The sequence below is a fragment of the Peromyscus eremicus genome, chromosome 18, assembly GCF_949786415.1.
Source record: "Peromyscus eremicus chromosome 18, PerEre_H2_v1, whole genome shotgun sequence".
Classification (NCBI taxonomy): domain Eukaryota; kingdom Metazoa; phylum Chordata; class Mammalia; order Rodentia; family Cricetidae; genus Peromyscus; species Peromyscus eremicus.
In genome coordinates this window covers 35,993,833-36,017,697 of record NC_081434.1, presented here as the reverse complement: position 1 = coordinate 36,017,697, position 23,865 = coordinate 35,993,833, and the positions used below count along the sequence as shown (strand labels likewise).

Below are 23,865 nucleotides of genomic sequence, written 5' to 3'. Positions count from 1 at the left end.
ACACGGGACGTAGAGTTCCCAAGCTTCAAAGTCTTAGACAGCCCCTAATGCGACTCTCAAATAAAAGCAGCAGCGGCAGCCACTATTATTTCACATGCAGCTTAGGCAAGAGGCTCTTAGCCACGAGAGACAAGGAAGACTTGAAGCAGTGCCAGCAACTGGAACAAAATAGGCAAACAGGAACATCTGAGGCACAGCAGTGAACAGAAACGTCTATGTCGTGTCAATATGCAGAACGTCCATTACTAAATCAAAGCAACAGTGTTTAGTGGCTTTTAAATTCTGGACTTCACTTAATTTAACAAACATGTTTCCAAGTAAGGCAAATGTGAATCAAACAAGGACCTACCATGAACAAATTTACAAAATAAGACACAAAAAGGAAAAAAAAAACTTACATGAAGATTTTACTACTGAAGTAAAAGTATTGTGAAATTCAAAACAATGACTCCTTCAAAATGGTCTGGCAGAGGCCAGCACTCAAAGCATGTGAGAGGAGAAGGAGCTGGAAAGAAAGCTCTGCAGTTAGAGCACTGGCTGCTCTTGCAGGGGACTTAGATTCCATTCCCTGCACACACACACAGTGGCTCCCAACCACCCGAAACTCATCCCAGAGATGCAACACCCTCTTCTGATTTTCAAGGGCACCAGGCACACACACATCACACATCCATAAATGCAGACAAACACTCATAAAATAAACAACCCTTTTTAAAAGTTTAAAGAGGGGTGGCTGGAGAGATGGCTCAGTGAGTAACAGCACTGATTGCTCTTTTAGAGGACCCGGGTTCAATTCCCAGCACACACATGGCAGCTCACAACTGTCTGTAACTCCTATTCTAGGGGATCCGATACCCTCACACAGATATACATGCAGGCAAAACACCAATGCACATAAAATAAAACTAAATTATTTTTTTAAAAATAGGGAGAGAGAGCGAAAGAAAAAGATAGAAAGATAGATTCACAAACTGAAAACTTTTCAAATGCAGTGAATGAATTTAAAAAAAAAAAAGGTTGGAAAAGTATTGAAAGACCCACAGAATCAACTAAGCAAGGCTCATAGCGGCTAACAGACTGAGGTGGCATTCACAGAGCCTGCGTAGGTCTGCACTAGATGCTCTGCATACACGCTGTGGCTGTTTAGCTTGGGGTTTTTGTGGACTCCTAACCGTGGGAGAGGAGGTGTCTCTGACTCTTGTCTGTGCTCAGGACCCTTTTCTTCCTACTGGGTTTCCTCACCCAGCCTTGATATAAGGGTGTGTGCTTAGTCTTACTTAGTTCATCTTGTTATGCCATGTTCCGTTGCTATCGCTGGGAGGCCTGCTCTTTTATGAAGGGAAGTGGAGGAGGAGGAACGGATCTGGGGAGAGGGGAGGTGGGGGATGGAGGGAGGGAGGCTGTGGTCGGGATGTATTGTATGAGAGAAGAAAAAAGAAAAAAGGAGGACTGAAAGCAAGTCAAAGTCCAGTGACCACAGGCGAGCAGATGGCTTGCAGAGAGAACAAGCCTCCGAGGGGCAGCACCACCACAGCCACGTACACCATCAGCACCACCACAGCCACGTGCACCATCATCAGCACCACCACAGCCACGTGCACCATCAGCACTACCACAGCCATGTGCACCATCAGCACCACCACAGCCATGTGCACCATCAACATTCTGGCTCTGGTCTGCGCGCATGGCAAACAGTGCAGAGATAACTTCAAGCCCTCTCCTAGCCGGCTAGGCAAAACTATAAAATCCATGCTGAATCTTACTTCCCTTCCTTTGGTCTCTGCCACACACAGCAGCCATCTTCCCCACCGGGCCTTGGCTCTTGGATCTATCTCTTCCTGTCTTCCAGCTGGGGACATTCATTCAAATATCGAGATCACCAGGATTAGGAGCTGCTGTGTGCCAGCGAGTCACTGCAGAAGAGGTACTAGAAGTGACAGTGTTCTAAAGGAGCACGGGTGGGTCAGAAATTTCAGCATTCTAAGAACTCAATGATACATGCTGGGGACTGTGGTAAGGTGCAGTGACATGGACTTTTCTGGCTCCCCAAATCATACCAAGAAGTCATGGCACCCTGTATGACAAGGCATACCCCTAAGCCATTTCCACTAGGAATGTCCTGGCTCCCTCCTTTCTTTCTGGGTTGAGCAGACTTGAGGGTCAATGGCTGCTCGTCACACACTCTTCCCGTCTTAACAGTCTAGGCTGTGCCTAACTCAAAGTGCATCCTGACTAGGTTCTTCCTGCTGCTCTCTACTCAGGAAACCAGAGAACCTTCCTGAGCATGCACGACAAAGAGCCCCGAAAGGAGATTAGTAGCTGTCTCAAAGATACTTTCTAACAAGGCAACAACATGGTGCTTTTCACTGGACTCACACATACTGTGTTAAGTGACTCACCTTGGTATAACAGACAAGGTTCCACTAGCATTGTTCAACTGCACTGAAGGTGAACTTTGGGACGTCTACCATTACCAATAACTCTTGTGAGTATACACACTATAGAACTTTTTCAACTACTGAAATAAAGTTCAATTAAAAAAAAAGCTGGCTGGGCATGCCTATAATCGGAGCACTGGGGAAGGTCAAGGAAGAAGAACCACAGGTCTGAAGCCAACCTGGGCTATACATCAAGACCCCAACAGAAAAACACAAAAACAGTAGTAAGTAAATAAATACTAGATTTCTTATACCTGTAAGAACCAACATATTTTTATGGATCAGGTAGGCATAGTTAATACATGCACTTCATTTACCTCAAGGTAAAGAGTCAAAAGCTACCAAAACAGGACTCAGTTCCCACAATGTTCAGTGCCAGCATCAGGTGGGGTTATTCTTCCAATTCTAGCAATGACTTAAACTTGACAGAGATTCCCTAAACCTGTCTCAGGCTGGGGATACAAAACTCCATTCAGTCATTTACTAAAACAAAGCCAGGTATGGCAGCACACACCATATTCCCAGAACTTGGGCTCTGGCAGAAGGATCAAGAGTTCAAAACCAGCCTTGATTACATAGTGAGTTCAAGACCAACCTGAAATACATGACATGCAGACTTAAAAGATCACGACACAAAAAAACAAACAAAGCCCTCAATCCAACATTTCTTAGAAATATCTACAAAGCGTTTCATTATAGGAACCATTACAATCCTGTAAATGCTTGCTTTGGCGGCACACATACTAAATCAGAACTACATAGAGAAGATTAGCATGGACCCTGTGCAAAAATGACATATAAATTCATGAAGCAGTCCACTTTTTGTTTTTTGTTGTTGTTGTTGTTGTTTCGGTTTTTGTTTTGTTTTGTTTTGTTTTGTTTTTTGAGACAAGGTTTCTCTGTGTAGCTTTGCGCCTTTCCTGGAACTCACTCTGTAGTCCAGGCTGGCCTCGAACTCACAGAGATCCGCCTGGCTCTGCCTCCCAAGTGCTGGGATTAAAGGCGTGCGCCACCACCGCCCGGCTGTTGTTGTTGTTTAAGTGAAGGTCTCTCTATGTATTCCCAGCTATCTTGGAACTCACCTTGTAGACCAGGCTGGCCTTGAACTTAGAGATCCCCCTGTCTCTGCTTGCCAAATGCTTGGATTAATGGTGTGCAGCACCACATCCAGCAGTAGCCCATGTTTTTTAAGGCTCACAGTCTGAGTTGCATCCCTGGAATCCACATGATAGAAGAGAACCATTTCCTGCACACTGTACTCTGACCTCCACATGATAGAAGAGAATCATTTACTGCACATTGTACTCTGACCTCCACATGAGCTCACATGACTCCATGGTATGCATGAGTGTGAGCACCCACATAAAATAGACATCTTTTAAAAGCCCTATATATGTAAAAACCATTCTGAGCAGTCCAGAAAAAGATGAAATACAACTTGTATTTCTAAAAATAACTCTTATTCTAAAAATTCTTTCTCCCTCTGGCTGAGAATATCTACAAACAGGTCATAAAATCTTATGAATTTAAGTTCACACTGCATACAATGTCCCAACAGGATTTATATGATGTAGTTAAGTTTCCCTCATTTCAAAGACATCTGGAGAGGAAGAAATATGACTATTATATGAGTTTCACAGCTAATAAAGAAGCATCATGGGAGCTTATAATAAAGTTTCTGTATTGAAGCCAAATTTCATTCCAATCCTACATCTTCACAAAGACAGAACATAGCAAGATTGGTTTTCAAAAAAATAGTTTTTAATGGCATAGTTAAATGTTGCCAGCACAAGAAATATGTACTAAGTAAAGCCAGGAGTATGACCCAAAAGTAGAACTAGCTAGGATGGGGCGTGGTGGTGCATGCCTTTACCCCAGTGCTCAAGAGGCAGAGGCAGGTGGGTCTTTCTGAGGTCAAAGCCCACCTCGGCTACATAACAAGACTGAAGTGATTTCAAAATTCTGAGGCCACAGAGAAGACTTTGAAATCTTCCAGAAAGATTTAAAACCTAGAATGATGGTGCACGCCTTTAATCCCAGCACTGGGAGACAGGGGCAGGTGGATTCTGTGACTTCGAGGCCAGCCTGGTCTACAGAGCAAGTCATAGGCCCGGCAGAGCTACATAGTGAGATCCTGTCTCAATGACAAACAAAAAAATCAGAATGACTTTAGATTTCTCAATATAAATTTTGGAACTTAGGAGAAAAAAAAATGAAGCAATATCTTTAAAGTTTTAAGGTGAGATAATTTCCAGCCACACATAATCAGAGACTACCTTTTTCTAAACTCTATTATGATAGGAACTGCAACCATGAGGTGTGGTGGGGCACGCCTGTAATCCCAGCACATAGGGAGTTCCAGGACACCCTGGCTCCATAGTAAGAGCCTATACTAAGGAAAACAAAGACAGGCATTGCACTCATAATACCCTTTAGTACAGTCTGCTCGGTCACAGCTCAGAACTGCAGGGATGGCGGGTCTGATAAACGGCTCCGGGTACATGCACGCATGCACATGTGCTGGAGACAAGAGGGAGGAGAACAAATGCTAAGTCCTCACTATTGGGAAGTCAGCAATTCCCCAAGTGGAAAATTAGAAACAGCACTACAAGCATGCCATATGGAGGCATGAAGGTAAACATCAAAGACAAGATCTGAAAGATCTAAAAATACCTAAATATCTAAAAGCCACCGGTGGTAGTTCTGAAGAGTAAGAAATGGGGGAGGTCTAACCTCCCCAGCAAGCCTTGTACTGCCACAGTACTTTTGAAGCATGTGTACTAGAACTTAATAAAAGTGAATTTTTTTTGGCAAAAGTTTATCACCACAATAAATATGACTCTTAATAAGATCGTGTAAATTGCAGCTGGGCATGGTGGTACATGTCTGTAACCCCAGGACCCACATGGCAGAGGCAGGAGGATTGCCGAAAGTTCAAGACAGCCTGGTCTGCACAAAGCAAGTTCTAGGCCGTTTGGTCTCCATAGCAAGGCCTTGTCTCAGGAAAAGAAGAACAAAGAAAGAACAAAACATTTAGTCAGAATTCGGTCGTGAGAATAAATTACATAAAAGTGGCAAAAATGTATACACATGTAAATATGAATATCAAGACAGGAAGAATTCCAATGAATACTTAACGCAAAAGAAACAACCTTTTCAGTGAACTGCCACCATGCCACACCCACAAAAAATATGAAACATGAATGGACTCTCTAAACCCTATGTGTACAGTGGGAATGTACACCCAAAATAGTAGGTTTAAGTGAGCAAGCTTTAGCACAGTGTTCTTCTGATACGGAAGTGTTCTTTGTTCCTCCCTCTAATGGTACAGATGTTAGTTCATTCATCCTCTCACCTGAATTACAGAATCCTCAGAACTTGAAATCAGGGTCTTCCCATCAGCTGTGAACTGGATGTGCCGCACAGCTTTCTTATGTCCAATCCTAGAACTGAAAACTCTGTTGTTTGGAAGTTCTATAACCTTCAAAACAGAAAAACCACAGAAAATTAATACAAAGAAATTAAGCACTATTTAGGCACTGTACCCCCACAATGCATACATGTATATGCCATGCACATATGTCTCCCCACCCCGTCCAGCCCCAACCAAGTGTGCACCAGAACGGCCGAACGGTGCTAGGAACCAATGGTTCTTCTGAGTGCTCAACTACCTGAGTCATCAACCAAGGGACAATCCTGGCTCAGCCTACAAAATAAAATGGTAATTTACAACAATGAGAAAGAAGAAAGGATAAAAACCCTGGATAAAGCAAGGCAAGTTCTTCATCAAAGAAGAAAAAATGAGGAGAGATAAAGGACGCCAAGGGAGAAGGGGCGATGGGGAGACTGGAGAGCAGCATGCCAATAACAAGCATTTGAAAGGCCAAACAAAGCCGGGCGGTGGTGGCGCACGCCTTTAATCCCAGCACTCGGGAGGCAGAGCCAGGCGGATCTTTGTGAGTTCGAGGCCAGCCTGGTCTACAGAGTGAGTTCCAGGAAAGGCGCAAAGCTACACAGAGAAACCCTGTCTCGAAAAACCAAAAAAAAAAAAAGAGAGAAAGTGGTAACAGGGCTGGTGGGATGGGTCAGTGGATAAAGTGCTCGCTGCATAAGCGAGAAAGAACCTGAGTTTGACCCCAGGACCACAGGCTGGAAGGAGAGAAGTGACGCCCCGACAGAGCTAGCCTCTGACCTCCACACCATACTGCGGCCTGTAAACACACACGTACAAAAATGTTTACGTTGTAACACAAACTCAAAACATGGCGACTATATCAAAAGTGCTTTCAAATGAACTCATATGGATGTACGTGCATGTGTGTATTTTTATTTGCCCGAGTTACAATGATCTATTAGATGATGCTGTAACCCAAGATTCTAGAAATCTAACCCATACATTGCGGGGGGAATGAGCCCTCAAAAAAGCAAAGAGGAATTGTGTGACTGGGGCCTTCTCAAGGAGAGGGACAGACAGACAGTGCTCCTACAGGGAAGCGGGGTCACACTGACGGCTGAGCAATTCCTTCAGAAACTTACACCGGAATACAAGGCTCTGCCACTCGTGAAAGCTGTGGGAATTAGGAGATGAGACATCTGTAAAACAAGAGCCACAGCATCCAATATCCAGGATGGTGGATGTCTGGGAGCATCTGGAACAGTAAACAGTAGCTGCTAGGCAGGACCATTTGAAACTGCCATTTTAAACATCAAAAATCAATCAAAATAGCCAGATGTTGGCATTCTTACACGGTTCATAATTTATATTATGTGAGGATTGTGAGGAACAATGTAGAAAAAAAATGTATGGATTTTTTAAAACTTTTTAAAGGTTTGCTTTTATTTTACAGGTATGAGCATTTGCCTGAATGCATGTAAGTGTACCACACGTACGCCTGATGCCTGTGGAGGTCAGAAAACAGCCTTACATGCCCTGGGAATGGAGTTACAGACAGTTGTTAGTCATCATGTGGGTACTGGGAATCAACCCAAGTCCTCTGAAAGAGCAGTAAGCATTTTTAACCTCTGGACCATCTCTCTAGCCCCAAAGCACACACATCTTATGAGGAGTTTTTTCTTCTTCTTTTTTTAACTACCTGAAAGGCAGTTTCAATGTACTAAAATGGTAAAATCAGGAAGACTAAGATGCTGAGTTGGCAACACAGTAAAAAGGAAACCATGGTCCCATTCAAAATAAATACTACACAGCAGTACAAAAACGGGGGCTGGGAGAAATAAGGAAACCTGTAGTTATCCAATAGTCCTGTCTTTACAAACAACTGTCAGATACCTGCTGCAATCTTAACTGAATGCACAGCACTGTGACTGCCAAGGGAGACTTAGCAGTCTGACATCACCTCCTCTTCACTGTGTGTACAAGCTTTAGTCTCCTCTTGTGGGACAGCTGGACCCGGAGAACATTTGTGTAATCCCTTATGAAAAAGAACCCATGGTAAATAAATGTGGCTAATGTCACAGTCTTACTAAACTAGGAAACAATCCCCAAAAGCCTGGGTGAGGAAAAATGACAAGGACCAATGGTCTCTAAAAGTTATGCACCTAGATAACAAGTGATAAGCTTTGCGCAGGATAAAGGTCAGAATATTTTTATACAAAATGATTTTCATTATAATACCTTTCCTGGGTCAGTCCCTGATTCTTTTTATTTATTTTGTCTTACTGAGTAAGTTCAGGATTTCAGTTGGTGGACAGGTATACACCTAACATCAAATGTAGAAATGTAGACAGGACAGTGGACACAGAGGGCCCTGTACTGACATTCTCAAGAACCTGGAAATGACATCACATGGCTATTTCTAAGAGGGGGAAATGCTTTTGTATAATTGGTTAAACCTGTTTAGTTTTTTAAAATATGAATAAAATAGCAAAACAACTAGACAGAAAATAAGAAACACAGAAAGCTCGAGAAACAGAGGTAAAGGTCACGTGAGGAGACGCTAACCAGGTTAAGATGCACAGTCTATGGAATAATGACCACTAGATGACAGAAAGATCTGTCTGGTACACGGGTGTGCAATGCCAAGCAGATGATTACACATAACTCTAGTCACAGCTCTGAAGACTAGAACTGAGTACCTTAATGGCTCCATCTTCATCTCCAAACGCAACATACTCAAGATGGGGGCTTAGGCAGCAGCAACTCACTTGGGCTTCCGGCAGGTAATCAATCTGGCCCGTTTTTCCAGCAATGAGCTAATGGAAAAGAAGGCACAGTCAGTCATTAGCTGGGGTGTGCATCTCTCTGTTGCTATTCTTCAGAAGACAGACTTCAACTGAAAAATAAAAGCAAGCATGGAAAATAACCAAGAGTTCTCAGGGAAACAACAAAGACTGACTCCTAACTCAGGAGCTGTATTTAGCATCTGATGCTTTCATTTTATTCCTCTTATGTGGCTCAAATACATTTTCATAAAATAAAACAAGCTTTAAAAAGGTTTGAAAAGCAGCTGCTGTGCCCACCACCTGAGACACATCTGTCTGATAGGCAGTCTCACAGCTAGCCCTATATTCTGTCTTTTATTTCTCCACAAAGCCTGTTTTTAATAGGGTTCTCATTTGTTATAATACACTTTTCTGAAATCTTCAAAGGGGCTGTGAAACAGGATTGAGATAGACATTACACACAATGGTAAGTCAAAATTGAAATTTATATACTCCGAGTCACTCACAAATCAGGATAAATTAAGATTCTTTCTTTCTTAGGGGTGGGGAGATAGATCTTACAGAAGAAACTTGAAAGCACAATTCATGTCACTGGACTTGCAATATTTAAACTAAGATTATCCAATTTTATAACCTCTACCTAATGTTAATTTGAAGTGCCTTAGCACCTCAATTAAAAGACAAGACCTCAGGAAATACTTCTCAAGCTTAAATCAATTATCAGATACCTTTCTAACAGTGTTATGATCTAAAAATCTGAATTATTTCTCAGCATGGCACATGCAATAAAACTGTTTCAGCTATACTGATTATACGGTTAATTAATAATATGTAGCTTTTTCTTTATAACAGTTTGCCCAAAATTATCTGATTTATTAGATATTTAAAATCAAGATAAACTACTGCAGGCTGCTGGGGAAGAGAGTTGTCAATGCTCCCCGCAGCTGTGGCCACTCAGTACACAACACAGACCTGCTAACGCTGTGCAGCAGTGGTATGACCGCTACCGGGACAACCAACCTCTCTCCCTTGGATCTGTGGCTTGCTCTGTAAAGGGAATTCACGCCTGGCACTGTAAACCTGGGATCAAAAGCCCGCGGCTGAGGAGTCACAGGCCCTAAGCAGGGAACCTACTACTGCCATTTTGCTCAACAGATGTGTTGTCAAACTGCTTTCTGAACAGAATAAATGTCTATTTTTATACCCACAGACTAATTCATGCTGCTTTCAGCCTTGGTCAAAGAGTCTTTTTTTGCAATGGGAAGCAGTTAATGCAGAGACCCATAACTAGTAACAGTGCTGAGAATTAAGTGACCAGCGAGTGTTAGCCTATGTAGGACATCTATATCACCCCCTCCAAGGCTCTAAGAACATCATGAAAGAAGGGACTAAAAGAATGTAAGAACCAGGTAATGAAGAAGTGTATTGTAAAACGCTGTCTCCTAGGTATGACACGACCATTGCATGCACAAAATTACAGTAACTATGGTTACCTCCATAATATCTACATGAGATTAAGTCCCTTAACAAATCCATTATTAATGGGCAAGGGGCTTGGGAGATACTATCCCTCCATGAGGGGTGACAGTTACCAGGGAGAGGAAGTCATCTCCTTCAGCAGTGTCATCACTGATTAACTGCCACGCTCCAGTAACAACCCCCAATCCTGTTCACACACGCTCAAACACACGCGCACGCACACACGCGCACACACATAAGTAGGTGAGCAACTTGTTGGAGAAAGGGGGTTCAGTGGGAGTGGGAAGGAGATAAGAGAGGGTAATGGGTATACATGATCAAAATGCACTATACACATGTATAAAACTGTCAATATTTTCTTAAAAGACTGAAATGAAAACTAAGTATCTTCCTCCACAAAAATCAAATTTAACACTTCCTTTAATTCAGAATTTAAAAATTCTGCAATTACTTTAATGGAACTACTATTTGTCAGTTAAACTGTCCTGTAACCTCTTACAGACCATGACATACAGTGAGATACCATTTTTAGTCAGGCAACCTCATCATCCTTTGGTTATGACAACTGTTACTGAACGGTTGCATAGATTTGATTTTAAAAAAATACAAGCATGGGAACAATGAACTTGGAAAGAACTACAATAGAAATATCCCAAGCAAAAGCCTCAGTCTACTAAAAAACCAGTAAGCAAGGAATTCACATCCAAGTTCCTATCCACATTCATCCCATAAATACAGAACACTGATCATCATATTTCGAAGTTGGTATGTGAACTTATAAAATACAAATCAAGACGAATTTAAAGATGCTTTATAACTTGGCTCTAAAACCCAAACAGCTGAAGACAAGTTCCCATGTGCCATGAACAACAGACTCCCAGATAGGGATCTTGAACTTAGACTCTGCCTTGACCTCTAACCAGCTCACCGACTGCTGAAGAGGAAAGGGCTTTAAAGGTGACAAGTCCAGTTACCATCACAGAGCCAACTGGGACTAGTCTGGTCCTGCACGGGGTCTCCTCTGCCACACCAGCCCGAGCACTCAGGCTTTAACACTCCAAGCTCCACCCCGCGTCTGCTGGTCTCTCCCCAGCTCCTCAGTGTTTGTCCTCTCCTGCTCTACCTCACTGTCTTGTCCCATCCTGTCACGAGTGCCCTTGTTCCCTGCGTTCAGTAAAAATAAATGTTCAAGAAAAATAAAATCCAGAGCTGCAGAGATGGCTCGGTGGTTAAGAAGAGCTCTTACAGAGGACGGGGTTCAGTTCCCAGCACCCACATGGTAACTCAAATGGTCTGTAACTCCAGCTCCAGGAGATACAGTTCTGGCCTCTGTGGGCTCTGCACACACATGGAATACATACATATACTCAGGCAAACACTTGAATATATAAAATAAAAATAGACAAATTTTTTAAAAGAAAAGGAAAATCCAACAGATCAGATCATCAGTGCTAAGCTCTTTCCTAGAGACTCACAAGGTATTTCAAAGGCTGGAGGTATGGTTCAGTGTTAGAGCACTTGCCTCACAAGCACAGGCCCTAGGTCTGACCCCCAGTGCCACACGGGGAAAAAATGAGATCAATACAGACTGTGTTTCTGATCTAAGAGTTAATGATAGGCCTAAGGTATATAAGAAATCATTTTGAGGATGGTTAATCCTCAACTACGATAGGGTTTCTGTCTTCTCTCTCCAAGCCTCTCTCTCAAGAGAATCTCAGGGCAAGAGGTGATGACTTGCTAGTTTACTTAAGATCCACACTGATGCCAACGCCGTATTTTCTCTGGCTGCTGCCCTTAGCACCTCCCTTCACACAATTCACTGTCACTCTGCTATTCACAATGGCATCTCCTATGAAGGTCTACCGTCCAGCTGCTCTGTATTAGCCATCCTGAAGACAATCTCCTGTGTGAAGTGAGCGTTCTTCCTCTTACAACACTTGCAATGCCACCCCCACTTCCAGGACGTCTCTATCCAGCTGGGGCCAACTGCACTGGACTTCTGTTCAGAGGCCACTCTACTCGGGCTCAGTGGCGCTGACCTGCTGGATGACAACATTCCTTAGGTCATCCGCCAGCTCTATTACAACCGCCCAGAGGCTTGTAAATACCATTCCTCTGTCACTGGGCCTACGAGACTGTTGTTTGGGACCAGGAGGAGATCGGCCTAAGGTAAGCTATTTGGATCCCTAGCAACATAGTTATTCTAACAGTATCAGCACAACCCCTTCCTTCTGCAGGATTAGTAAGTATTCAAATATTACCGACCAAATATGTAAGTGCACTAGTGAGCAGGAATGCTCCAGTTTGTGAAGTCCAGCCCCCTCCGCCTCGCTCTGATGACTGAGACGCCTCCACTGAAGATGATTTTTGTTCTTTCAAAGGCCCTATTTTCCTTCCCCTGGAAAAAATGCTTCAGCTGGTGTGTGCACCCCTTGTTCACCCTATCAGACACATCCAAATCGCTGTGGTAAACAAGTTCTAGTTTGTCTTTGTGGTATTCTCAAGACTCCATGCAAATCAAGGTAAGGGATCGCAGACAGAAAGAGCGAAATGAGGTTAAATAAGGGGAAGCCATTTTTAAAAATAGCATCTAATTTAACTCTGAATACTGGCATATCCAAACCTCAACTCAACTAACGCCTAGCAGGCACCTGTTAGAACCATACAATTGTGCTTGATGCTAGAAAAACAGAAAAAAAGAAGGGATGAGTTCAACCAAAACAATGTTTCTAACATTTCCTAAAACACACTCACTTGTAGGCCTCTTATGTTGTCAACTGCGAGGACCATGGCTTCATTTTCTTGAAACACAACATCTATTTCCTGCTTTAACACTACAGCAGAGTTCTTGCACACCTTCTTGGTCTCCCAGACCTGAGTAAGAGATAAAGAAAATAAGTAACTAGATGTTATCAGTCCCTCCCTCTGAGATACTGTAAAGACGACTCTTTGTCTTAAAGTAAGGTAACAAATCATGATTCACAATTAAAATGCCTAGGATATAAAAAGTTCACCTATTAGACTATATAACAAGAAATATTTATGAACACACCCTATAGTAAAAAATAGTTACTATTATATGAGTTGTGGGCTCTGCAGTCAAAATGTCTCTGGGAGCTCTACTTTAACAAAACTGTGGCATTAGTGCTCACCCTGATGAAGGTGAGCACTGGCTGACCCCCATCTATACTAAGACCAGAGCTTACAGCAGTGCGTGATGAACAGATCACTAAACAATCTGTGCTTTGCTCTTGTTTTCTTTCCTTCCTTTTACAGAAGGAAGCACTGAGTGATGTATAGTCTAAGTCAAGTCTAGTAAGATGGCACATTAAGTAGCACAGGCCTTTCTGGGCTTTCCCTGGACCTAACATTTCACACTCTCTTCCTATTGAGAATTAGTAAATCAGTACATACACAGTACTTTGTACGATGTCTGACCCACAGTAGCATTGAACAAATTTTAGCTATGATGTGTACAAACCACTGTCTTTGATGTTACCAGCACCAACTAGGATTCCTGGACTCAAACAGCTAGATATAATTCTAAAATATGTAAATAAATCAGGGGGCAATGGGACACTGGAAATACAGAGTTAAATCAAATCTATTTTTTAAGTCAGAATTTAATTGGCATCAATCCAAAGTGACACAGAATTACATAATCTTTTTTTGTTTGTTTGTTTTTTCAAGACAGGGTTTCTCTGTGTAGCTTTGCGCCTTTCCTGGATCTCGCTCTGTAGACCAGGCTGGCCTCGAACTCATAAAGATCCATCTGCCTCTGCCTCCTGAGTGCTGGGATTAAAGGCGTGCGCCACCACCGCCCAGCAGAATTACATAACCTTAAAGAAACAGATATTTCCCGAAACAAAGAAGGCTTGAGCAGACCTTAGGATGGTGAGTATTTCAACAAGTAGAGAGTCAGGAAAGTAAGGTCTCCAAGAGTAAGAGACTATGGAAGGAAAGGAAAAGAAGCAGGGTATTTGGGAAATGCTAAACTAAAGGACAGACTGAGACCAAATGAGATTCTACCGTGGAGGATCTGAACGGTAGACTTACAAGTATCTATTTCCTTGATGAGCAAAAGAGCCACTGTCTGTTTTTGAGCAAAAATGACATAACCAGAAATGTGGGTATGTCTCAAAATAATAGTGAAACTGTATTGTACATAAGGAAAATATCTTGGGCACAGCTGTAAAGTAAGAAAGGAAACAAGGCGGAGCCTAATACCAGAGAGGTAACAGATGATGAGGATCTGAGAGCCTAATATCAGAGAGGTAACAGACGATAAGGATCTGAACATGGACAGTAGGAACAATTAAATTAACAGGTAAAATAAATGAGCTATGAGAATTATCACATAATTAAATATGAGAACTAAGGAGGAAGAAGTCAAAAGTCTTCCCTGGAATCTTATGTAGTATGTGTAAACAATTTACTCACTGAACTTTGCCCAGCACCCAGCCCACAGTAACATTCAATGAAATGTCTGAATGAACAAGATTGATAGAATCAACGTGACTCCCCAACAATTTATCTCTCTATAAATTTAGTTTAAATGTTTAAAATGAGCAGGGGGAGGGGGGGAGCAGGGGAGGTGATGGCACATGCTATTACTCCCAGCACTCAGGAGACAGAGTCAGGTGGATCTCTGAGTTTGAGGCCACCCTGGTCTGTAGAGTACATTCCAGAACAGCTAGAGCTACACAGAGAAACCCTGTCTCGAAAAAACAAAACAAAAAAACCAAATGTTTAAAATGAAAATTTCAATATTTCTCACCCGTATTGTTTGGTCATCAGAAGCTGTCAAAAATGATGACCCATCAGGAGAAAACATCACACCATGAACCCAACTTAAATGTCCTCTGCAGTCAGCTACCTTTAAATGTGAATCTATATTCCACAACTACAGAACAAAGAAAGAACACAGTTTAGTATAACAAGAATACTAAAAATAACAAGAATATTAAAAATAACAAGAACGACTCAGCAATACTATTTCTACAAATAAAGCCCCAAAACACATTATCAAAATTTAAAACTGGCTTATGCATAAGATAATTTATTATAACAATTATATTTTTAATAGTAAATAAACAGAAATAACAAAAATTGCCATGTGGGTATAGCTCAGTTGGTACATCTCATATTTAGTGAACACAAGGCCTTGGGTTCACTCTACAACACACACACTCACACACACACACTCACACAAAATGTCATGAATATATTGTACATAAGGAAAACACTTTAAAGGCAGCAGGGAGACTAACTGAATATATTATAATTAATCACATAATGGGACACTATGCAAAATGGAATGAGAAAAATACTCCCCAAATAACTAAGCTCTATGATATACTGTTAACAGGGAAAAAATGAAGATATATATTACCTTTTATTTAAGAATTAGATGTTGGGGATGTGGTTTGGTGGTAAAGTGTTTGCCTAGCACGTACAAAAGCCTTGGGTTCAGTCCCCAACACCATATAAAACCCAACATGATGGCCCAAGGATCAGAAGCTCAGGGTCATCCTTGGCTACATAATAAATTTGAGGCCAGCTTGAGCTACATGAGATCCTGTCTTTAAAACAAATAGAAAAATAAATATATGGAGCTGGATATAGACAAGCATGTGCGTGCATACAGAAATCTGCTTAGATAGGCAAGAAGATGCGGCCTATGAGACGGAAGAACGAGAGGTAACAATGACAGTGAGAGTTCTCTGAAAACAACTTACTATAACACTTTGAATCTGGAGTCATGCATGTTTTACCTCTTTTAAAATAAATCTGAAAATAACAGGATGAACATAAGCAGCTTCCATATAAGGATCATTTCCCTCTAGTACCGTCCTCCAACCTTCATGTGAACTGGCTGCAAAAGCCTACTGTAAACGAGCACACTAACTGTAGCATGAACACATTGCTCTTCTTGTCCATGCTTATCACAAACTGTCGAGTCCGCCGCCATCCCGGCCCCATGTGTCCTGGGTTCTGCTGTACTCCCTCAAATACACTCCAGTCTAATGAAGAACCACATGTGCCTGAGTCCCTCTTACTACACTCTCAATTACAGACCCACTCTATGACTTCAGAATTAGCATGGACAAAACAAGTGCTTCATCATATGCCCAATGGTTTTCCCTTGCTGAAAAGCCTGCCCTATCTCTAGAGTCCCAACTGGAAATTGCAGCCACAAAGGACAGAAATTAAAGTAATCCCACAACTGAACTCTCAAGAATCGCTCCTCCTTTCTTTCTTCGCTCTCCCTCGTCTGTCACTGGAGCTTCCCCGGCAAAGCCTTACATTTCAAGAAGGAAGACAGTCATTGTTTCCTGGAGCTTTCTAAGAATGATAGAGGTAAGGATCTTAGAAATGATAGGGAAGGCTGACTATGAAACTCACCAGGAAGTACAAGATTGTAAACATAAACGAGTAATTTATAAGCATTACTTTATTTGTGCTGGGCAATGACAATGCAATCTTAGCCAATCAGATATATGACTTTCATCTTACCCTACTCAAATTAACGAAGAATCTGAATTAACTCATTTATTTTAAAAAGATTAGCTTCTGGGGCTGGGGAGATGGCTCAGTGGGTAAGAAGGCTTGCTCTGCAAACATGAGAACCTGAGTTTGGAACTCCCCACACCATGTCAAAAGGCAGACAAATGTGTGTACAGCCAGCACCAAGGAGTAGAGACAGACAGATCTAGAGAGCTCCCTGACCAGCCAGTCTCATCAAAACAGTGAGCTTTCAGTGACAGACTGTCTCAGGGCGGTAAGGAGGTGGGTGATAGAGGACGATGTTCTCTGGTCTCTGCATGTGCACCCTGCCACACATGCATACCAAACAGACATGCAAGAATACAGTCTGTGTCTATAGTGCTTATGAGATACCACGTCTATACTATTTAAGAATTGCATATGTCATCAAAGTATATGATATACATGTATGAAAATTAATATAGCCTATTATTTTAAACAATTTTAAATAAATTATACTAACATTATTTTATATGCCAATTTTAAAATATTGAGAGACTAGGGACAGGGTCCAGTGATAAGAGCACTTTTCTGTGCAAGCATGAGGACCCAGGTTCAAATCTCTAGCACCACATAAAAAGCCAAGCATGGCTGTGTGTGCCTGTCATCCCAACATTTAGGGGTGATGACAGGCGAATCCCAAAGCTCCATGGCCAGCCACCAGCCAGCGAGAGATCCTTTCTTAAAGAAATAAAGAGAAAAGGGAGAAAGGCCTCTACATGTGCTTGAACAGGTGTTCTCTCTCTCTCTCTCTCTCTCTCTCTCTCTCTCTCTCTCTCTCTCTCTCTCTCTCAAAGGGAGTAAGGCCTTTACATGTGCTTGAACAGGTGTTCTCTCTCTCTCTCTCTCTCTCTCTCTCTCTCTCTCTCTCTCACACACACACACACACACACACACACACACACACACACACACACGGGGTAAAACTAAAAGAAATGCCCTCTCTTAACCTAGGAAGTCAATGATCATTCCATTGTCTGCCCAGTCCCAAGTGTATACTAGATATTCAATAACTGCTTGTACATGGGCCTGTCACTCCATCACTGAAATACTGACTTCAATCACAGTAAACAGTAAAGCTAGTCAGATAACTGAACACCCCAAAGCTCTATGTTACCAGGCTATGAAGGAAACACATTTCACAGGAAGGCACCCTCAACAGGTAAGGGTTGAGGAAGCCGATTTCTCTGTCACCCTTGGATCTCCAGAGACCCACACTCCACTGAGTAAGTTCATCTACTCACCTCCACACAGTACTGGGACAGAGCAACCACTGCCAAACGGTCATAGGGGGAGAAGTCACAGTATTGGATGGTGCTGTGGTGGCCTGTATGGATCTCTGCCAACAGGCCACTAGTGTGAATATCAAAAAGCTGTCAAAATAAAAGAGATGTCTATAAAAACAAAACATCTTAAATTACCCATGCTGAAACTAAATTTATTTTTAAAAGATGTTCCTCATATCTCAAATGAAAAACGTAAGTCCTGAAAACGTATAGTTCCTGATGACTAGCATAAATGCTGATAGCTATAAATAAGACACAGATTACTGTATATAACATTTTAAAATATAGTTCATCTTGAAAGCTATCTGCAATAGAGGAAAATTCACCACAGATAATCTCTCAAGCTGGGCTAAAGAGAAACAAAACATTTGTGAATGGAGGAACAGACCAGTCAAGTTAGCATACAAAGCAGTTCTCCCAAAGCTACTGATTCAAGAGAGAAAATGTATACCCAGGAGCAAAGATGGTCAAAACAATATAGAGCAAAGGCCTGCAAAAATCAAATAAGCTCAACCAATTCTATTTCTCTCCAGAGCTACCAAATTATTCCATTACAACTAATCATCTTCCCATTTTTGAACCAAAAAGGCTATTTTTTAGTAATACAACCTTCATTTCAATTCTTGAAAGATTTTCAAATACTGAATATAGTTTTCCAAAGGTTTCACCAAATGGTAAGACTGTGTATACTTCATACACACATACAGTATGTTGATACAGTCTAGCTATTTAAGACGGAGACACAGACAGTCCTCAGGAAGAAAACAAGAGCTTCCAGGGGGAGCCATCAAGAGGTTCGTTCAGTGAACGCACAGCACAGGACACAGGCAGATGCCAAGGAACACAGCAGGGAAGGCCAAAACAAAGATGGGAACCATATTTAAATGTTTCCCAGGGCAGGCTGTTCTTAAAAGTTAGTGTCTAAGAATAACGGGGAAAAATGGCAAATGTGAAATAGGAAATCGTCGCACTTGGGGAATGACCAAAGAGAAAAGGCCTGATACAGGAGTAGACTAACAACACAGGATCTGAAAGAAGGAGAAACAAGAGGGAAAATCGGCACCTGCAGACAGGTAAGGGCAACCCTAAGTAACTGTTTCAGCATGGTGACGAGGGATCGGGTCAATATGGGTCTAAAATGAGGTGTTCTACACGGTATATAGCTTTCTCCCTCCGCACGAGAACAGATCTTCTACATGCCTTAAAATTATCTTCCCCTTGGACTGAGGGTTCACCTCAGTGTAGGCGCCTGCCTAGCACTGGGTTCAATTCCCAGCATCAGCCAGGGGGTGAGATGGAAGCTTTTTTTTCTTTGACGTCACTGGTTACCTGGAATATGTGTATCACGCCACCACACCTATTTTAATGGCTCTAAATTTTCAATGGAAAATAATACCATCTGAAATGGAAAGACAGCAACAGGTGTTATGGCGGATGTGGAGAAGTTAACACCCCGTACACTGCTAGTGGAAGAGCCACCAATGCAGCCACGGTGGGAGAGCCACCCTCCTCAAAGACAGAAACAGCAGGCCATCAGTGTGATCCAGCAAGTCCACCATGAGGAGTGCACAAAAATGTAAAAGTAGGCTCCCAACCAGACACTTGTTCTTCAGCATGCACTGCTGCATCAATCACAGTTCCTAAGAGGTGGAAGGAAGCCAGGTGCCTATACAGAGGAGGGAGTTTTTAAAAATGTAGTGAATATGCAGAGAGAGAGAGAGAGAGAGAGAGAGAGAGAGAGAGAGAGAGAGAGAGAGAGAGAGAGACCGTTGAGTTCTGACACATCCTATGACACACATAAGCTTTAAAAACATTGTGCTCAATGAGATGAGTCAAGCATAAGTAAACCAAGAATTACATAATTCCACCTGTACAATTTCCAGAACAGATAAATTCATGTGTCATGTTCTTAGTCACCAAGGAGTGGGGATAGAGAATGGAGAATTATTAGCTAATTAGTGGTAATGGAGTCTCTGTTTGAGTGATGAAAACCTTTGGAAACATATAGCCAGGCAGCGGTGGTGCGCGCCTTGAATCCCAGCACTCAGGAGGCAAAAGCAGGTGGATCTGAGTTCTAGGCCAGCCTGTTCTACAGAGCAAATTCCAGGACAGCCAGGCCTGCACAGAGAAATCCTTTCTTTAAAAAAAGAAAAAAGAAAAAAAACATGAAAGAAAGCTACAGTGGTAATAGATGCACTACATTATGCATAATTATAATGCCAATGAAGTACATTTAAAAACGGCTTGGAAACACTTTAATTCCAGCTACTCTGGAGGCTGAAGCAAGAGGACTGCAGGTGGGGCAAGCCTAGGCTATATCAGTGTGGTCAAGGCCAGCCTGCGCAATTTAGCAAGATGCTCTCTCAAAATAAAAATGAAAAAGAGCCGAGGTTTTAGCTCAATGATAAAGTGCTTGCCTGTATCTTCAAGACCCTATATTCACACCTTAGTTATCAGGAAAAAAAAAATTTAAGTGGAAAACTTTACATATTATATATATATATATATATATATATATATATATATATATATATATATATATATATATATATCACAATAAAATCAAATTTTTAATCTTTGAATTTTATAAATGTAATGATTGTTTTCTATTTTTACAGATTTTTAACACACTTAAGACAAAAAGGAAAACTTTTTTTCTTAGTTTCCTGCTAGATGGATATAAATCCACAAGCAACCAAGGACCCAGATTCACAATTACTAGCTCAGTCAACAAGCACTCAGTCTCTCAGTGAGTTTATACATAAATATACAGTCGCACTGACTCACGTTGTTTAAAACAGTAACAGTCACCAGTCATGTCTTCTAAAGTCAGTATAGGACAGACTCTCCATGAACCATAAATCAGAAGATTTGGCTCCCCTCACAATCCACCTTTGGATGAAGCACTGTGGTACCTGGGGAGCCCGGTTCCCCCAGTGCCACCACGGCACTGCAATAGTCCACCACAGCTCTAGGGTGTTTATAGTTGAAGTTATGTATGTGGATGAGAACTCAACATGATGCTAGCATGAGATTTGAACAACGGAAGCTATTTTCTCTTTACTTACTTTATGACAATCTCACTGTCTTATTCAGTTCTTAAGGAGTATTTCTCTCATTGGAGTCACCAAATTGTAAAAGGGATAAACAAAACAAAGCAAAACAAAAAGACTAAGAGGTTGGAGAGATGGCTCAGCAGTTAAGTGTACTCACTGCCCTTCAAAAGGACACAGGTTTGGTTCCTTCAGGGGACCCAATGCCTCTGGCTTCAGCGGGCACCTCCACTCACTCACATGTACGTAACCACACAGACACACAACACATACACATACACATACGTCTTTTTTTAGGTACTTTGAAAATCACCAAAGTCAATCTATTTTAATTTGTTTTTTTTATTTTAATTTTTTAAATAAAATTATTTACTTATTTATTTATTTATTTTGCATCCCAGCCGCAGTTTGCCCTCCCTTCTTCCTCCCAGTCCCTGCCCCCCACACCCCATTTGTTCCCACCCCCAATCTACTCCCCCCTCCGTTTCTGTTCAGGAAAGGGCAGGTCTCCAAAACACGACATATCAAGTTGCAGTACGACTAAGCACTTCCCCATGGTTTAAGGCTGGGCAAGGTGACCGACTAATGAGGAGCAGGGTCCCCAAGGCCAGTAAAAGAGTCGGAGATGGCCCCTGTTCCCATTGTTAGGAGTCCCACAAGAGGACCAAGCTACAAGGAGGGTTCCTGGAGGGATGGTCAGATCTCCCTGGGAAGAGATTTCATGAGTGGACTGAGGGCGGGTAGGGATGGGAACATGATTGATCCGACTGGGTGGGGGGAAGAGACTACTGGAAAGGGGGAACATTTAGGGGTCAGGAAAAAACCTGGCACCAGGGAACCTCCCAGGAATCTACAAGGATGACCCCAGTTAAGACTCCCAGCAATAGTGGATATTTTAATTTTCTTAAGTGATGAAGAAAGTATTCTGTTTCAAATAAACTGAAGTGGGGCTAGAAAAATGGCTCAGCAGTGAAAAGCAACAGTTGCTCTTCCAAAAGACTCAGGTGCAACTCCAAGCACCCTCATGGCAGCTGACAATCATCTTAGCTACAGTTCCAGGGATTCGGCGCCCTCTTCTGGCCCCCACAGGCATTGCACACACAGTGCAAACACACACACAACCCATGCACATAAAATGAAAGAGTAAAACATAATACATTGGAAGAACACTGACTTGACATTGCAAATTGTTCTTGTAGTGTCTGACTTTAATATGCTGTTTCACACTGTCTTTCTTGGGAAAGTAAAAAGTATTTCTGACCTGTGTGCTATGACCTTTTCTCTCGAGGCCTTGAATCCCTCAGAGAGCAGGGTTCCAAAGATGATGACCAGTTAGGAAGCCTGGCCCAAATCACAGAGCTAAACTAGAAAGTGAACCGTGTAACAGAAGCTGAAACTTACGAGGATTTGGTCTTTTGCTGCCACTATTATTTCAGTACCATCTGCGGACCAGGAGCAACATTTCACTATCACTTCCGCATCCTCTTGAGGGTCTTCTGAACCCAGGAAGAACTGCCTCACATTGATGCTTTTCTTCTCATTTGCTGATCTCACATCCCAAAGCTGTTTTCAAAAAAAAAAAAAAAAAGACACAAAATTGCTTTACTCTCAACCCACACCTTTAGAATTCCAACTAGATTAAATGTCATATAAACATACTCTACCTAATGAAATTTTTTACAAATGTCTGACTTTTTATGAGGCTTTTAAATTAAAAACTCCAGCTTCCATTTTGCACCAAAGGGAGGTGGGACCAAGTCTATAAAATTAGATAAAAAGTTAACTGAGCTGCACACAGTTTGGCACACCTATAATGCTAGTACTTTGGGGCTGAGGCAGGAGGATCATGTGTTTGAAGCCAGCCTGGGCTACATGAGATCTCATCTCAAAAGAAAAAAGGTAAATGGGCCTTTCACAGTGTGGAGGTGGCTAAAGATTGTGTTAACAGTAAGAACAGGCGTGGGAGAGACTCCCAGCTGGCTGCTGCTGCCCTCTGCTGGGACAAGCATGCTTCACACCCACCACCAGCATCCAGAGGTTAGGAGAAACAGCTGTACTGAGAGGAAGCAAAGCTTCCACTGGGCTTGGCGGGACTGTGCAGGGCTGCAGAACTAACCAGCCCCTGAGAACTGAGGTATGAAATTTTCTAGAGCTAAGCCATATTCTAGAGCAGCCACACAAGTAGTACAAAAAGCAAAGGCCTCTGAAAAGATCCATGTTTACTCTCTCTGACCTGGAGCAGTGTCCTGCTTCATAAGGGCTGCCATGTCCTAGACCAAGGGTTGGACACACACACACACACACACACACACACACACACACACACACGGAAAGAAGAGGAAAGAAAAAAAGCTGCCAAACCCTAACACTTTCCCCAGGGACAACTGTGGCTACACTGAGACTATGTATGACTCTCATTGGTTAATAAAGAGCTGACTGGCCCATAGCTGGGCAGGAAGAGATTGGGCGGGAGAGTTAGACTAGAAGGATGCTGGGAAGAAAGGCAGAGTCTCAGGTCGCCAGCCACACATCACGAACACACACACACACACACACACACACACACACACACACACACACAGAGTAAAGTACTATTTAGTCACATCATACAGAATCGATGAGAAATCATACTGTTAGTAGGACAAACAAGGCAACTATAGCTTAAGTTTAGGAAGTAAAATAAAAGCTGACACAATTTAATTTCATTACATCCACCAAAATCGTACCTGCTTCTGCACCTAACTCAGCGCCTGGCCAAGGAACGATAAAATTTCACACATCAGGAGATGATCTAAACCACACCATCGCACTCTGAGGAGGTCACTGCACTGTAACCGGGGTCCCTGTGCACCCTAAGATGCTGTGTGCTTTAAATAACAATCT

General features: G+C 42.2%; 1 protein-coding gene and 1 non-coding gene across 2 annotated transcripts in view; one reads left to right on the top strand and one right to left on the bottom strand.

The window, feature by feature from the left end:
• Positions 1-23,865, bottom strand: part of Apaf1 (apoptotic peptidase activating factor 1) — an 84,974-nt gene that overhangs the window by 12,306 nt on the left and 48,803 nt on the right. Inside the window, exons 16-21 of the mRNA XM_059245486.1 lie at positions 22,384-22,545; positions 17,888-18,016; positions 14,875-15,000; positions 12,852-12,971; positions 8,532-8,648; positions 5,794-5,919 (exon numbers count right to left, since the gene is read on the bottom strand). Of these exons, the coding sequence (XP_059101469.1) occupies positions 5,794-5,919; positions 8,532-8,648; positions 12,852-12,971; positions 14,875-15,000; positions 17,888-18,016; positions 22,384-22,545 (780 nt within the window). The remainder of the gene's footprint in view (positions 1-5,793; positions 5,920-8,531; positions 8,649-12,851; positions 12,972-14,874; positions 15,001-17,887; positions 18,017-22,383; positions 22,546-23,865) is intronic.
• Positions 3,162-3,263, top strand: LOC131895404 (U6 spliceosomal RNA). Its single transcript, XR_009375165.1, has one exon. It is a non-coding gene; the product is annotated as a U6 spliceosomal RNA (small nuclear RNA).